Source organism: Lepisma saccharinum, chromosome 2 (assembly GCF_977018435.1).
Source record: "Lepisma saccharinum chromosome 2, izLepSacc3.1, whole genome shotgun sequence".
Classification (NCBI taxonomy): Eukaryota; Metazoa; Arthropoda; class Insecta; order Zygentoma; family Lepismatidae; genus Lepisma; species Lepisma saccharinum.
Window position 1 is genome coordinate 164,901,481 of NC_139230.1, and position 18,314 is coordinate 164,919,794.

An 18,314-nucleotide genomic window follows, 5' to 3' on the forward strand; every position below is an offset into this window, starting at 1 on the left:
GGAAGGGAAGTCTGTAGTTCCGATGTTTGTTATCTGGGCGCAAGTATACACCGCTCAAGGTTTATGTCGGCGTATATGTTACATTATGAAAACTGAAATAACAGACAAGACAACATCCATTTCTAGTAAAATTCTACTCTCAAAACCAACATGGTTATTAATATTGCGTAATGATTATTTTTTGTTACACGGACACACACACACACACACACTTGGGCTTGCGGTATCCCAGCAAACCACCAATATTATTTAAAATAGGGAGTGGTGTTTACGGAGGGCACTCAAGTATCAACCTTTCTTCCACGTAGTACACGGTGGACTGCATTGTTGCAGATTAATGAGGCTCCGGTATGTGGACCCTGCACAGCCAGTGTATTCCTATGACGGGTTCTGTTTTTCCTTGGTTGGTTGATTTGATGTTTTAAGTCCACTTTATGCACAGTGAGGCTAATCGGGACTGAACCTACAGTTTAAAGTAGGATCCGAACCACTATGTGCTTCCACCGGGTATCGAACCCAGGAGCCCTTGATTACAAGGCGACGACGCTACCACTGCGCCACTCTGTTTTGTCTTGTCAATGTTCCTTCGTGATTGTCCTTTCATCTTATCATCATTCGTCCTCAACGCCGCGATTAAAGCCAGTTTTTGAGAACTAGATATTATCGTAGGAATAAAAGGGGAGGATATACTAGCTTCTTTAAGGTTGAGTTAGTTCTTAAGAAAAGTTCATTTTACTTATTCATTAAGACAAATCTGAGTTCAGTATTATGCATTAGAATTCAGAAGAAATTCAGTTCAAGTGTGCTGTTTTTCCAATGAACTTCTATATCACAGGAAATGTGGTGTCAAGAATTAAACTACCTATGCTTTGAGTCGATAAATGAATTTATAGCATATAGTATGAACAATATACAGAAACTTGCAATTGGATACAGTTCACCAATTGGAAATTATCTTGATTTTACAATTGGTTTCACTTGAGATTCCGATTGAAATCAATACATTCCGATACCTACGTTAGGCATCCGATAGAATCAGATTCATTCCAATTGAAACCAATTCAGTCCAATTTAAATTTCAATTGGAACCAATAGAAAATTTAAGCTGGGTGCAATATTGATTGGTTTATTTTACTGTGCTTTCTACCGCTTTTAGCTAATTGTGACTATGAGGATGAGTGATAAGGTGATGAAGGGACACTCACAAAGAACATCCATGCCCAGGTCGGGATTCAAATTCGGGACCCCTGGAGTCCATTGCTAACCACTCCGCTATCAGTGGCGAAGCGTGGTGTCGCTGGAAGGTTAGGCACAGGCTAGTGAGTTCGTGTTGTTATGGGTGCTACTTTTTTAAAATATAAAAAAAATATAACCTTTAAAGTTATTTTTGAAAATGTAACAACATATTCTTGCATCTATCAAAGTACCTGAATAGTTACTCTTGATATGTGCTAACCCGTAAATCGTATTTCTTGATTTTATTGTAAATTGATGCTTTAGATGTCATTCGAGTGGCTGTCCTCAATTTTCCGATGCACCTTCTTTCTTCCTACGCCCGGAAATAGGTTTTTATGCTTGTTTTTGTAGCATTTCAGAGTAATACAAGTCATTAAGGCCCAGTTTGTACCGTGCGTCCAGCGTTGCCAACCTCCCAATCAGGAAAAGTGTGCTGATTAAACTCTTAAATTTTACTAAATGCAACTAAATTGTGCTCGGATAACTTAGGTCTTAAGTTCATTTTATGCATCTATTTTGGGGGAAGTTGTTATGTGAACATGCGTTGTTGATTAGTTAAACAATATTGGTAATTTTCTCCATTAAATTAGTTACAATCGTTTAACCAATATAATTGGTTCAATATAACGCTTGAAAAAGTTTGAGAAAATTCGACGACTACAAAAGGCGGCTGCTAGTTTTATCTGTGACCCCAACTTTCTGGCAATTTCCTTCAATAAAATGTTCCTCGTGAGCTACGTAAGGAAGGATAAAGAAAAGATGAAAATAAGACGGTGGACCGGATGTAGCTGGATCGGCATGCTACCTTTTGTTTGAAACAAATAAGATTTGCGATTTTATATAAATTTATTTTTTCAAAATATATTCCTCTGAATTCAATTTATCTGTCTCCCAGGGGCGCATCTTTATAGATGAAGCTAAAATTTACCATTATTCCAAACACAGGGTGCTAGGTGCCAATGAAGTTCAAACTGTACTACGTTTAGCACAATTATGCTAGGGTTAGCATCACTGCGTGAGGCCGGACTCACTGTGTCCATTTCGGGCGAACGCGCCCCTGAAATTATGCTTTCCCACATGAATCACATAGAATGTTATGGAACCAGCTGAGGCCATTGGAGAAGTAGCTCAACATGCGACGATATAGTCTCTGGCAGGGATGGAAATTTGTGGAAATTATCGTAAGGCCTAGAATTTCAGTTTTCTTGTATGAAGGAGACGTTTAATGAAATTATAAGTAATAAAATAATCCGTAATAGCCAATTATATTAGGGCAGGCCCGACCTCCGGGCCTCTTATGACGCTTCGCCACTGTCTATGAAGGTCGGCGTAACGTTTGAAAACCAAAATTCCTCTGTGTGACTTATTAAGAGATGCCAACTGGAGAAGGGCATGTCTGAATATTTATAGATAGTTCACATACTTTGTTTATCGTAATTGCATTAGTGGCAACTGCGAAACTGCGTGGCATGGTTGCAAACATTCAGGATAATGTTGTATTTTGCGAGGGTGAGAACGAGGAAGGCACTGTCAAGTCTCGTCTGCTCTCGTCTCGATTCCATCCCCAGCTATGGCTTCGTCCTTAGCAGTCAGTGCTACAGACGTATTTTGCCTTTGTTTCGTGTATTCAGCGCAAAACTTAGACATAAAGTGTAACTAGCAGGAAATCGTTAGCAGATCCCCACTTACCAATTAACTTTCCAGAGGGTAGATTTTAAATGTACAGGTTTGGGAATTTCTCAAGAGATGAGACATTCGCAAATACATACGTACATAAGAATCGATCAACTCGTCTCCCCACCCCCAAAAATAAACTGTTTTATGAAATAAGCAATTATGAACTTGTGTTTTTGATAAACAGTCCAAAACACGGGCAAGGGCGCCCGCAAGGGGGGGGGGGGGGTAGAGATTTCTGAAATGTTCGTAATGTCCAGACGCGAAAAAAATCCCCAATTTCACACACTGTTTCCCCCTCAAGCGATTGCTTTTACAGTTCTGGAATAAAAAAATGTTAATTTCAAGAAATACCAGACACTTATAATGCAGAAAATACCAAGAATTAACTACTTTAAAATGCGATCCTTTGGAATTTCTCGACTGTTCAGGATCCCGAAAAGACCATGACAATTCATACTCCATCATTTCGATTTACTTTCTCTTTTACAATACCCCTCGGCGCGTAAAGGTGGCCATATTAAATGTTCTTTGGTATCTGTGAATCTTGAAAAATACAAGAAGACAAAGAACTATTCACAAACAATCAGGGGCGATTCCTCCATGTAGGAAGTGCGGAACTTCCTACAGTTCATTTACACTTGCTTCCAGTTCTCTACGTTTTAGGAGTTTAATAATAATGCGCGTTATAAAATTATGAGCTCAATGTACGTACAATTTACTAAGTTAGCTACTGTCAAGAGTTGACTGCTGTCGTTTGCTCCAGGTGCAGCCCAAAGATGATGGACACACAGACTTTGCTACCCCGCCTGAGGAACCTTGCTGGTATCACTACAAACAGATGGGTGAGGAGTGGAAAAGGGGCAGGGGGAGGTTGCGGTTTTAAAGCATCCAGCGAGGAAGCATCGAGGGCTTCCTCAATCAGTGGTGCAAACCCCAGCAAAATGGTACTAAACCTAGCATAGTTTGATCTTTGTTGGCACCTAGCACTCTGCTTTTGGCATATTGGTAAAATCAAGCATAATCTGCAAACGTGAGTCTCTGGGAGAGGGAAATCTAATCCAAAGGAATATGTTTTCAGGAAATAAAAGTGAAATTGGGCCCAAATCTAATTTTCACTTCACCAGCAGAAATACTTCAAATAATAGGGAGTATTCAGTGGCATGCCTAAGGGGGGTTTGGTAGGGGTCATAACCCCGCCTTTGGCCCAGTATTCCTAAAAAAACAACGTCAAAGGTAGGAAAATATGGCAAAATGAGGGCTGACTAACAGAAAAAGTGTACGTAACTCCTCCCTTTCGAAAATCCTGGGCACGCCACTGAGTATGCTTACACAGCAACAAGCTTTTTACAATCATGCCACGATCCATCCTCTATCTTTTCTTTATCCTGCCAGATTTTGTTCGTGAGGAAATTTTATGGCAGGAAATCGGTGGAAGATTGGGGGGTAAACAAAGAATTCTCTAAAACCGTTTCAAGTTTTTTTGTAGAACTCATTTCGTTTGTTGAGCCATCGTACACAATTTTTCAAACCTTCCTCGGTTTACCATAATTTCTTCCTACACCCCCAAAACAGCCACGAGTCGTCACTGCAAACAATTTATGGAAAGGAAGCAAGGAGAATGCAGTTTCTATTTAAATAGTGTACTCAAGTTCGAACTTGTCAACAATTCAATTTCAATTTTATGATAGGTATAATAATAATAATAAGGAAAAAAATAACTTTCTATGACTGAAGACCAAGATTTGAAATCTTACTCTGACCCCCTGAGAAAAAATCCTGCCGGCGCCCCTTGGCAGTGGGGCATGAGAACGCATAGCTACCCCCTTCCAAAAGGGATGACTATACCGTTATACCACAGCAAACAAAAATGTTCGGCAAACATAAAGTAGAATTCTTCAATTACAATAAAAAATAAAACGAAATTGAGCACAAATAGGCTACTTCGGACTGGATCTATCGAGTACCGAAATGTGCTTTGAAGGGAAATCGAGTCCGAATTCCTTGATTACAAAGCAATAATATTAATACTGACCCACCGGGGAAGGCCTCAAAGAATAACGTGGTGGAAGAGAATGCAAGTTAATTACATTATCCGAAATATTCTAAAAGGTCTAATCTTTCCAATGTGTGTGCAGGCGCGGGTCCACGGGGAGGGCGATAGCAACTCCCAACCAAGGACGTATTTAGGGGGGGGGGGTCCAGACTCCCCCCCCCGAAAGATTTATCAAGTACTAAAATTAAATAATGAAAAATTTATTCGTTTAGCCGTTGTTATATAAATTCCTCTGAACTTAATGAAAGACAAGGATTATATTGGGATCATACGGCTTTCAAGGACGACAGGAAGGACGTATTTAGGGGGGGGGGTCCAGGGATCCGGACTCCTCCCGAAAGTCTTACCAAGTATTAAAATTAAGTAATGAAAATATTAGCATTTGTTGCATAATCGATGGTTATTGATTTCCTCTTAACTTTTTAGAAGGCAAGGATTATATTGGGATCATAAAGCTTTGAATCACATTGCAAAGAAGATTTATGTACACTACTACTCAAAATAATATGCATAAAATTTTAATCAGAAACTTACTTTTGTCCAACTACATGTAACATCATTTTTGTTCGATAAATATTCAATTATTCATCTATTTGACATTCATTTCATTGCCAGGGCACTTGTTTTTATGTAAGTTATTCCGATCATAACTACTGGTAAATAACGTAATGAATATGCACTGCTATATCTCTATTCTTATACAGTCTTTTTACCTAATCGTGTGATAATAATATAATTTTAATTTATGTATTGTAAATAGTATTAATTTCATTTAATATAATTATTTTAATTTAAACATTATTATTTTATTATAATTTTATTATTATTATTATTTCGGAGAGACTTGGTTCGGATCCCCCCTCCCAAAAAAAAAAACATATTTCAAGATAGGTGCCTGCTCACAACTGTTAGATTTTTCGATATATTATTATGTCTAATATTCTTGAATACTCAAATGATCTGTCTGGTCACCAAGGTTAACAGGCTTCGAGAATATTATTTAAAATTTGATTTAAGTCCACTTTATGCTCATGATAGGCTAATCGAAAATGGATCTACTGTGTGTTATGCCTCAAAAGGGGATCGAAAATAAGACCCCTTGAGATAATAGGTTTATTTACTTTATTCACTTTACTCCTCATAGGTTATCTGATTGTTCAGTTTAACATGGCAATGGGAGTAATTATGATAATGGCATGCAATAATAACCATTTATTCCAGTCCTGGACCCTATCTTTGTAAATTAATATCCTAATCTCTAAAACATGAAAGTCATCTTCGTTCCTGTTTATATACTAGACATATATATTGTTTATATAAAACAGTACAAGTGTAGCTTAGAATTAATTCTCGGTGCGGTGAGGTACTACCAGAGTTAAATTCTCCCCTCCCAACTTCTAGATCTGCTATTGCGTGCGTGACAATTTTACCTGTAATGAAGTGGATGTTACTTCTTTTTTTTTCTTTTTTTTACAATTGTTGTCACTATAAATACTGCTTCTACAACAAGCAGTACTATCGCCTTGTAATTCAGGGATCCTAGGTTCGATTCTCACGGGTGATGCATTGCACAGAAGTTAGGATTCCACTCTGAACTGACGGTCTAGTCTTGGTTAGCCCATCTGAGTAAGAAGTGAACTTAAACAAATTCTCCCCCATAGAGAAGGGGGGGGGAGGTATGAGAGATGGGCCAGATGAGAGTCTCCTATTGCAGTCCACAGTTTGTGCATGTTACACCATACTTTCTTCTTCTTGGCATTCTGGTTTATCATTGGTTTAGCAATTGCAGCTCGGTCATTAACATTGTGCTATGGAGTTCTATCGTCACTGTTTTTGTAGACACCGGGTTCAGCAGACATATATTCAGCTCAAACTTCACTTTCGCAGCAGTTGTTTTCTTATTCCTGGTGGTGCTAAGTAAGGGGAGATGGTATCCCCCCTCCCCCTTTGCAGCTAGCAAAATGTTCACAAAGTATCTCCACAGCTGTCTCATTGTCACCATGTTTAATGATAGGAACATCCACCCAGCTAACCCCACCTGTTTTCCACTTCAGATGCTGATTCCTGGTCCCTATCCTTTTTAATGTTCATAAATCTCTGCCAGTCAGCCAGTTTACACTTTCTTCTCTGATTGTGTTTCTCTAATGATGTTTTTCTAGAAACACTGCATGCCATCATGATCTTGGATACAGTACATCTCGGTGTTCCAAATAAACTGGCTACTTTGGTCACAGATGCAAGAGCTAGGCAGGCATCAACAATTTGCTCTCTTTGAAACTGTAAGCTAATCTATCAACCACATGCCACGATGTCCACAGAGCAACTGGAGCCTCCTGCCAGTTTAACAGGATTCCTGCCATAGAGGGAAAATCAATGCGTGTTGATCTGCATTCAAATTCAGGAGGCAAACATGCATCAATTTAACCAGTACCACAATGCTGTGTTTCCATATTTGTAACCCAGAAAGTTAAGGGAGGTTCAACAGCTAAAAGGAAAAAAAGCATTTTGAATGTCATTATGAGAAGGAAAATGAAGGAAATTAAGTCCAATAAGGAGACTCGTGACTTCTATAAGCAACCCTCCATTCAGTGTGACAATTCATCATTACAACATACTATTTTCAGTCCTACTTGAAAATGATAAGTATAGTTTTTGGTTGATATTTCTCTGAATCAAATTTATCTAATATTACTTACAATATTACTATTATATTAATATTACTACAAAAGGAAATGTACCATGCTATAATTCTTTGCCAATATTTAGTTTTTATTTCATTTCAACATACACTCCTTATAAAGGAGAAAATAAATTATTTGAGGACAACTAGTAACTTTTACATCCAGTGATATTCTGTCAAATCTAGTATTTTTTTAATACATGATCTTATGTGCAAAAACATTTGTTAAGAAAGTAAACAGAATGTAAGATACACATCTTTACTTTTAAAAAATAATTTTATTGGAAAATATTTTTGTTACAAAATACTGTAACATTTTCAGTTACAATTGATGTTCATAAACATTATATTTTTTTTACATATGAATTCCCAATGTATTGATTCACTTCTTAAAATGTAATGATAGTGCAATTGAATACACTCAACATTGTAACTAAAACACGTCTATTTAATCATTCTAGGAAATGCACCAGATGGTGGATGGCCAGTTATGATATGGTTTCATCCAGGAGGATTTGAAACAGGAGCTGCAGAATTTTGGGATGGTTCACCTTTTGCAGGAAAACACAAGGTAGTCTAATGTTATTTACATGTTATTGCTTTATATGTAGTCTTGAACCCTGGCGAACCTTTTCTCTCCAACTTTCTAAACCAATTGAATCAGCTCAACACTGTCAAATCCACCTTTGAGTTTTCGAGTTGGTGTTTTAAGTCAACTTTATGCACAGTAAGGCTAATCGGGACTGGATCTACAGTTTAAAGTGGGATCCGAATCACTGTGCCATGTGCCTCCACTGGGTATCGAACCCGGGACCCCTTGATTACAAGGCGACGACGCTACCACTGCACCAAAATGGGAGGCTCAAATCCACCTTTGATGTCACCTTCCTAGATGTAGATATGAACAGTACAATGTCATATCTGCACAATTCAAAATGATACAGTTCTGATACATCCATACAGTGCAGTATTCATCACTGTTTTACCTACTCAGTTCTGTGGAAACCATCATGGAAGAACTGTTATTGTGGTCAGGTTTACAATTTGTCTTGTAAAAGAAGGCAAATTACACATCTTTAGTGCATGCAATATTCAAGATCATTCACACTGAAAGTTGTCAATTTTATATGTTACATTACTTACTTTGTGAATTGTCTGCTGAACCTCAAGATTAGTGAAATAAGTTACAGATGGGCATTGAAGCATACAATCATCTATTGGACTCAGTCAATCAGTCAGTTGGTCAGTCAAAACACACATAAATCAAATTACCATAATGTTTTCCTGCACACATCATTGTCCCCAGACCAACAACAAAATTATTTATCGAGATGAGTCTTAGCAGTGCTTTGGCGCTAGGATCAAAGAAAAACTGAGTAAAGCTTATCGCCCACTGAGATGCTGGAAATGCACCACCCCACACCTCCGAGTGGAAAATTCTATGTGTCTTTCGAGGGTAGTCCGCCAAAATACCACACCGCCATGCTCCGAACCATGCTGCCACGCAGAACATTTTTCATGCTCGGCTACAACTGGATGCTTGCCAGAGCTAAACGAAGAGACATGGAACTACACGAGAGGGCATTTGGAGATGTGGCCAATGGAAAATTTTCCACCCTAAAAACCTGCACAGGTGGCATTGAAATTCTGTGCTTCAGTTCCACACGTTTCACTGTAGTGGGTGTTACACCATTTTATTTTAATAAAAGCAGACAACAGACGTTTCCCTGCGTCTCAGTGGGCAATAAGTGTAACATGCAGAGAAAAGATGGAGGGAGCATCCACATGCACTGACTTGTCTGCACAGTTCATGGAAAACTGTGCAGACATTTACACTCTTGGGCTCAGTTTTTCATCTATGCACATGCTCAAAATTTTGCACCATTTTCTGATCCACTTGCAATGTCTTGCCTGCACAATCTTGAACTGCTTGGAGATGGAAAACAGAGTCAAAAAATGGCCATTAAGTTTATGTTGTGTGAGCACTCACTTAAAAATTTATTTTTTAAGATACGAAAACTCATGGAACCACATATTCCTTGGATTAAGTGATAGCATACGTCAACATGAAAGTTTGGACCTGGACTCAATTTTTCAAGGTTACTAACTGACTGAATTTTATTTATGTTATCAATTATCAAAATAACACCCTTCGTACTTTAATTACTAATTTCTAGGAAACTCGAATGACCAGTTCAACCCTCCTCTCCCCATCATGATGCCCATGAATCCAAGGGTGAAAGAGAATCTTCTCATTAAAACAAAATAAGCAATTTAGTTTAGTTGAATATACACAACAGCCATGTTTTGTTGCATGAAAAATGTGGTCAGCACATTGAATCCCATCAGTCCAAAGTCCATTAATATTTCTTTCTGGAAAATGAACCCATGCTGAAATTTTGGAGTTCTCGCCTGAGATCGCATCCAGAATTGCTTGCACTAATGATAAGCACATTAAACCATTTGGTTACATGGAGTCCTAATGCTACATAATACATCATCCATATTTTGGATTAGTTGGTTTTTCACTTATTTGTCTTCAAAATGTCAGTTTCAATAATATTCTTGTTTTCTCAGACTTGGAACATTATGCTAACAAGGATCTTGAAAAACACTTCAATAAATGCTTTTTATGGTTTTATGGTTGTTGGAAGTATTTTAATAGTAGTGCCCAGTGAGCTGAGCTTGAAGTGCTTAGCTAGCAAACGTTTTGTAAAATATCCCCCCAGCTGTCTCATTGTCACCATGTTAAACCATAGGAGCATCCCCCAGCTAACATTTTCCACTTTGAATAATAACTTTGAAGGGAATCCAGTATGATCAAGTACCTTATCTAGAGGTCACATTTTAAAATAAGACCACCACAACAATAAAAAATATTTTGCATGCATTGAAGTACAGATTTAAACATGTAGCCACAACCAGATAATTCTCAATTCAGTAAAGTCAAATTTCTTTAAGGAAATGAATAATATTTTCTTCGAAAATATTTATTATTTTGCTATGAAGATGATGCAAAATAATGAAAAGAATGAAAACAATGCAATAAAAAGAAGAAAATAATAAATAAAAAGAATCATGTAATCTTAATAGAATGCTATCCATTGCCTAGTTCTACCTATGGCACTATGATCCAAGAGAGCACTTATTCTTTCATCTTCAGGTGAACTTGTTGCTCTTTCTGCCAATGGTAGGGACAAAATCTGATGCTCTGATCAAGTGCTCTCGACACTGCCAGAAAAATTTTATTGTTTCTGGAGTAGTTATTTTATATAAAAGAACTTCTAAAAATGTGTATTAATCATTGCAAATTATTTTTCTCTAATACTGTAAGGAAATTGTACTAGTTTGTAACAAAATATTGTCTGTTCTGGTTGTTGTCTTAGTGTTAATTTTATTACTAATGGCAACAAAATTTCTTCCTAGGTTCTTGTGGTAACTGCAGCTTATCGTTTAAACATCTTTGGTTTCTTGTCTACCCTGGATGAAGCCTCTCCTGGAAATTATGGATTGCTGGATCAGGTGGCTGCAATAAACTGGGTCCATAAACAAATAAGTGTATTCAATGGGTCAACTTCGAACATTGCTCTATGTGGCGATCATGCAGGTGGTGTGAGTGTTGGCTTACACCTATTGTCTCCTTTGTCCAAAGGAAAGTTTGCTAAAGCTATCACCATGAGCGGCAATGCAGCAGTGCCCTGGTCTGTTAAACTACAACAGAATGAGAAAATGAAACTTGCAAGCATTGCTGAGAAATTTCCCGACTGCCCAACTAAATCAAACAAGGAATTCATTGAATGTCTAAAAAAAATTGATGCAATGGAATTAGCTATGAAAGCAGCAGAATTGAATGTAGCATGGGGGCCTGTTGTTGATGCTCAGTTTGCAAATGAGTCGAATATATTCCTTCCAAAGGAACCACTCGATATCATAATGGATGAAGAATTTGAAAAAGTACCACTTTTAGCTGGCTATACTGATATGGAAGAAGCGCTTTTCTTCATGGAGAGATTGGATGATCCTGACAAGGGTCCTACGAAAGCAGAATTTGAAAACCTCATATATGAAGAACTTCTCATGGAACTACCAGAATCCAATGATACTTGCCCAATTAATTATCAAAACATTCATGATGCCCTTTTATTCTACTATAGTCCACAACCTGATGAAGATGATACTGTAATGCTTAGGAAAAAGCTAATCAACTTTGGCACAGAGAAAAGATATGGTGCTGGAACATTTCTGCAAGCTTCATACACCAGCAAATATAATCCAACTTTTGTGTACCGATTTGATTACAAGTTGAAAACTTCTTTAATTGATTTACCAGAGTGGATTAATGTGCCAAATCTCTTTGATTTGCCCCTCGTGTGGGGAATGCCCTTCTGGACAACACCCAAAAGGCAATGGAACTCAGCAGACAAAAAAGTATCAGAAAATGTCATGGCTGCTTGGGCATATTTCATAATATCTACAAATCCAGTTGAAAAATCAAAATTCAAGTGGTCACCTTTCACAAAAGAGACTCCAACATTTTTAATAATAGATACTAATTATGAAAGTATTAATAGTTCCATGAGTGACAGTTTTGATTACAGAGCATTTGTTTTTTGGAATGATTACTACCCAAAAGTGAGAGACTCAGCAACTACTTGTTGTAATACAACGGAAGGTAGCTCTACAAACTCCATAAACTTTGGTTTAGTATCTGTGTTAGCTGGTGTGCAACTTGTTTTAAACTGAAAGAAAATTTTAAAAAAAGGAAAAAAATCTATGTATCAAATACAAAAGACTTTGATATACATACATATATACTGTATATAGATATGTACATGCTGGGCATGTTATGCATGTAAAAAGAAAATTTTCCTTCATGCTTGTACATTTGTCAATAGAAGCTATAACCTGTGTGAGCCTATATAAAACTGTGAGGGGGATTTATTGAAGCACTTGTCACCAGCTTGATCTCTTCAATTTGCTAACAGCCATCTTTAGCAAACTCAAAAGTCAGGAGTGTTCTGGAGAAAATTCCTCATGTGAGGAATTTGTATGCTTAGTATGCCATACAGTCATAAAATGTGTTATTTGAAAACAGATGGCTTGCCCAGGATTTTCGAAAGGGTGGGGTGGAGGGTTATGTATACTTTTTTTAGTAATCAGCCCTCATTTTCACATAATTTTCTGCCTTGATATCCTTTTGTTAGGAATACTGGGCCAAAAGGGGGTTATAACCTCACAAACCTCCCCTTTGGGTATGCCACTGTTTGAAAGGTCAGTTCTTTATTGTTATTAAGAGTATATGCTGTTTTATTGCCTCTCATGTGTTTTCAATAGTGCTATATGTAGTTTAAAGTGTCAGAAAAGGCAAACTAAGCATACAAGAGACAACAACTGACTGGTGGGAAATGCTTCCGATTTTTCCATCTGGACTTGGCATATAATATTTTGTATAGAACATTTCTACAGGGTGCCATTTTCTATGTAATTAATATTGTACATTTATTTTCAAATATGTTGCATATGTGTCTCATTATTTGTGCTTTTTATAGCCTAATTTGCACACTTTTAAATTTACAAAATTTAAAGGCAAGAAATATGATTTATTGGGAAGTATGTTCATTACAACATGAATATACTTCTCCATGAAGAAAATGTTGATTGAGAAGTTAGACATTCCAACTAAGATATAAATTGAAGGGTTCGGGTTTAAAACATGGTAAGTGACATTTTGGTCATTTTTTAGTTACAAAGTGCATCATAAATGGAGTTGAATCGTACTCGTAGTGTTTCATTTCATCAACAGATTACAGAGCTAGACGTATTGGAAGTTATGGTATCTACCAGTTGTTTCGTGTAAAGTATGGTAAGTAGCAAAGATGGCAGAGAAACGGTGTTTGCTGAATTGCAATGTGTCTCAGAAAGTTCCTGAGTATTTAGGCCACAGCACAGATGAGAACGAGTTAGACCCGGAATATGTACCACTGAAAAAGAATGAGTAGAATGAAGAGGTTATCCATGCAGATGCGAGTAAAACTGTGCATAGCCACCACATATATTCTATATCATGTAAAACATGGTATCTACTGTAGCTGTTGATTACATGCAGCAGTGCTCATAATGGTAGTTTTGAAATAAATTTTGCTCTCGTACCAGGATATGAATTGCAATCTAGTAGAGAAGCATATACTTTCCTTCTACTAGATATAAATAACTGTAGTCACATAGAAATTTGTTTGATTTTCAATTGGGTATGCACATTTAAGGTTGCTTTAAGATACCATGCTTTACATGCAACGTCAAATATTTATTACACTTGAGGAATATGTGCTTTGATCTGAATCGTATCAATTATTTGGAACTGTTTAGTTTTTTATCAAATATTTCTTTCATAAATTTGTAATGTGCATTTTAAAAGTTATGATATTTTTATGGTAGACCAAATTACGTATTTGTATTTAATTAACTTTCGTATCTATGATATTTGTGACTTTGATGAAAGCAATTTATTTTATTGTTGATATTGCAAATATGGTTTCTTTTTGGTTCGAAATTATAACTATTTTAATCCATGAGAGCTAAATTTCAGTGAAAATTATTAAAAACGTAAGCGTACATTTGAAATCATTCTTTATAAATACGTCAAGTTAAAGAAAAATATAACAAGGGACATAATTGTTGCCTTTAAGATAGAGATTTAAACCTCATGTTATTGCTTATTGAATCACAAAAATATATTGCATTGTACGTAATTTGGATAGTCTACCTAACGCAGCTTTGTATCAAGAGAGGCTTGTGAATCGCATTTTGCTTGGCATGCTGAGACAATAAATAGAGCCTCTATTGCTCTGCGTGTGAGGTAGATATGTGAAGCTGAAAAATGGTTCATATAAAAACATTTTTTTATGAATATTGATCTCCATATAGAGATAAGGAAGTTATTTTTAATCACAACCATCCAGAACTTATTTTTCAAAATACTAACATAATAAAACAAAGAAATATACTTTTCTAATGGTCTTCTTTTCGGTCATAGACTAAAAAAAATATTGTGACATATGAAAACAAGAACTTGTTACAACAAGTAGCTCATGTTATTTTTCATTGAATAACAACATTAATGCCTTTCAATTTTTTATTACAAATTGTTATGGTTGCTATAAAAAGTCTAATGTCAAAATATTATTGAACCAACATCATGAGTCAGCTTGAATAAAGCGGTATCTGATCACTCATTTTGATATTATCATTGCATGTAAAGCATGGTAACAACAATTCCCTGAACAACACTAAAAAAATCGCATGTATCATCACAGAAAAAAAAATTGGATGAATATCTTGTTGTATGATAGTAAACATACAAGTGAATCATATTTGCTGTAAATAATTTAGAAATTTATTTTAATTTGTAATTCAGATTGTTTTGAAACATCAACTTTCAATATCTCGAAACCTGCATTTTGTTACTTACCATGTTTTACAACTGAGCCCTTCAATTAGTAAGGATATTGGGGCATAAAAATGTTAAATACAAGCTTACAACAATAGAGAAACATTGTTATGTACAAGATAACCAAAAATGTTCTTGCCGTTCTAGAGCAGTGATAAACAAAGAACAATACAGTGGACGGTACGTACCTTTAGGTTTCGAAGTAATCTCCATCAGCATCCAACACCTTTTGTCAACATTCCTGCAGCTGCACAATACCCTGGTGATAAAACACAGCGGCTTGGATGCAAAGAAGTCCGTGAGTGTGTTCCGCAGGTCTCCCTCATTTGCGAAGGATCTCCCACAGATGGGGTTGTCGAGGGAATGAAACAGGTGGTAATCTGTTGGTGCAAGGTCCAGTGAATATGGTGGATGGCACAGTGTCTCCCAGCCAAGTTGCTGAAGGGTCTCCTGAGTCCTCTTTGCCACATGTGACTTGGCATTGTCGTGCAGGAACAGCCAGGCCCATAGCCAGGAATTCTTTGTAGGGAGGGCAAAGTCAATCCTAGAGGGGGCAAATTTTTAATATATTGTGTTGCATTGACAGATATAGCAGGGTACACAGAGGCACTTGCCCCTCCCTCAAAAGAGATAAGTAACAGAAAACGGATGATATCTTGAAGCTCCAATGAACAAATAAAACTTCGAGCTACATCAAATAGCAATATTTCGATAATGACCTTTCCAGATTGTCAAAGAATATAAAGTTTAACATAAATAGGCTAATAGGGACTGTATCTACTTGATATTTACAGGTTGATAATGTAAATAGACGATTAATATGTACCAACAGCTTTTGGCCTCTCTGCAGAACTGATTAAGGGAGCCCTTTATAAATCATGCTTCATAATGATTCCCTCTATAGTTTCCAGTATGCAAGATTTTTATGCACAAAGGAATCTAACGAGAATCCAACAACACCATTGTGTTGTGTTATGCAAGAAAAATCAAATTAATTAAATAATAATGGTTACATATCTAAACTTTGGTGAATTGTGAAAAAAATTGTAATACATTTTTTGTAGGCCTACTTACTAAAACATTAAAACATGGGTCCCTTACTCCACTACGGGTTCTATTTGCTTCAAAAAAGACTCTTGCATCAATACAGACAATGTTTTCCTACTGGTTATGTTAATCATTTTGCAAAATATTGTGTTGTTGAAATACATGTGTTTGACACCCGAAAAACAAATAGGAATCCCTTGATTGATGACTTCTTGGATTACAGTGTCATCATTAATATTTCATATCAAGTTTTATAGAGGGAAATGTTGTATCCTCTTTACATTATGAAAAATACCTTCCTTAATGACTAAGGTACGAAACGGAACGATATAAGAGGCCTCCTTCGCTTTACCCCATTTCCGCGGCACGAGGTCTCTGGGCCACTTATCCCCATCACTTTTTTGAGCAGAAGCATACAAACCCCAAATATCAGGGTTTCTTTTATGATGATACTGATTTCCGCCAGTCACAGAATATATGAATAAAATTAGGATTATCCACTCCATAGCAGAAGAGTTGACATAATTATTTGTCAAAAAATTAGGTTGTGCCTGAGTACTTTAACAGACGTCTGTCAATTTCTTGAGCCTATATTCATAGGGTGCCGCCTGATAGCACTGATAACTTTCACAGCATGCACAGGACATCAAGGCAAGCAACTTTTCTCAGTCACTATTTGCTTGTCTAATTCTTCTTTCGATGTTACAAGCAATCGAAATATGGCATCTTCTGTCCTTAATGTATGCAATCCTATTGATAGCTTCGCAGTTGCAAATGTCATTTATTTTTACTGCCGTTTAAAATTCTGAGAGCAATGTATAAGATGCTATGGAAATGATATCATGGAAACAGTCAGGGTTAAGACTTAACTTTTCCTTTATAAAAAGGATATCATAACACACACCTATGTTGCTTATCGTATTTGTGTATGCGAGCAAGAAAATTTTACGAAATATACTTTTATTTGTATATAATTTGAAATCGAGGGGGCAATTGCTCCTCTGTGCCTCCTGCAAGTGCCCTTAACCGTCTGCAAGAAAAATGCAAGTAAAAAAAGTAAAGTAAAGTAAAGGGTTCCCCTGTGCTTAGCACCACGCCATGAAGGCGTATAGGGGGTGTGGGGGTGATGTGATCAGCATCATGCCCCTGACCACCTTTACCCCCCCAGGGTTTCCCCCAGGTACCCATGTTACTCGATGCTGGGTGGGCGCCGGGGCCGCTTCCAACGTTAGAAAAGTTCCCGGATTTGAACCGGCCGGGGATCGAACCCAGAACCTTTAGCATGGTAGTCAGTTGCGTTACCGACTGAGCCACCGCAGCCAACCAGAAAAATGCAAGAAACACTTGAAAACTAATTCCATCTTGAGTATCCATTTGTCCTGCTATTCTTAGATTCTGCTAGTCATGTTTCTTTACTTCAACGTTTGCCCCCCTAGATTGGACTTCCGTCCAAAATTGGGGGGGGGGGGGACAATGCCCCTGGCCCCCTGTGGTTGCAGCACTGTTCGTGAGTGCCTCTTCATCAATTTCACGTCATCACTCATTGTCACGATTAGCTACATGTGGCTGAAAAGCAATGATAAGTAACAAAAATCAAATATCCACTCCCTCTCTCTATCACATGAATCGCTATTACCAAAAGTTAGACTTGGGAAACAAAAAATTATGCAGTTCAAACTTCATAGAAAAACATCCAAATACATTAGGCACCTTTAATACAACACTACTCAAAATGTCACAACTGTTCTAGATACTGAAAATTGTGAAATCATTTCATGAAGTCTGAATCTGGAAGGGAATTTCCCCCCCCCCAATCCTGATAGGACATTATATGGAATCCCACACACCTTTATAAATCATAAAATCAATAAATGTCTTTGTTATGTTGCTAGAGTAATACATGATATAATTGTAAAGATTAGTGAGAATTCCAGGTAGGAATGTGTTCTGTATTTTTCACAGGGGGGGCAGTTGTCCTCCCTGCCTCCCCTCTAGCTACAGGCCTGGGAACAGCACACCCTTGCGATTCACCAATGCCAGCTCCTTCTGCTGCAATGCACGGTGCACCCTTTGCAACTGCTGAGAGCAGAGGTCAGTGATGGTCTGACCAGGTGGAAGGAGCTCGTAATGCAGTGCGTTCCTTCACAACATTCTCCCCAAATGCCTGGCAAATG

General features: G+C 37.3%; 1 protein-coding gene across 1 annotated transcript in view; it reads left to right on the forward strand.

The window, feature by feature from the left end:
• Positions 1–16,609, forward strand: part of LOC145984168 (cholinesterase-like) — a 65,515-nt gene extending 48,906 nt beyond the window's left edge. The window contains exons 2-3 of the mRNA XM_083117654.1: positions 8,108–8,217; positions 11,073–16,609. Coding sequence (XP_082973780.1) covers positions 8,108–8,217; positions 11,073–12,389 — 1,427 coding nt within the window. The 3' untranslated portion in view covers positions 12,390–16,609. The remainder of the gene's footprint in view (positions 1–8,107; positions 8,218–11,072) is intronic.
• The last annotated feature ends 1,705 nt before the right edge of the window (positions 16,610–18,314 follow it).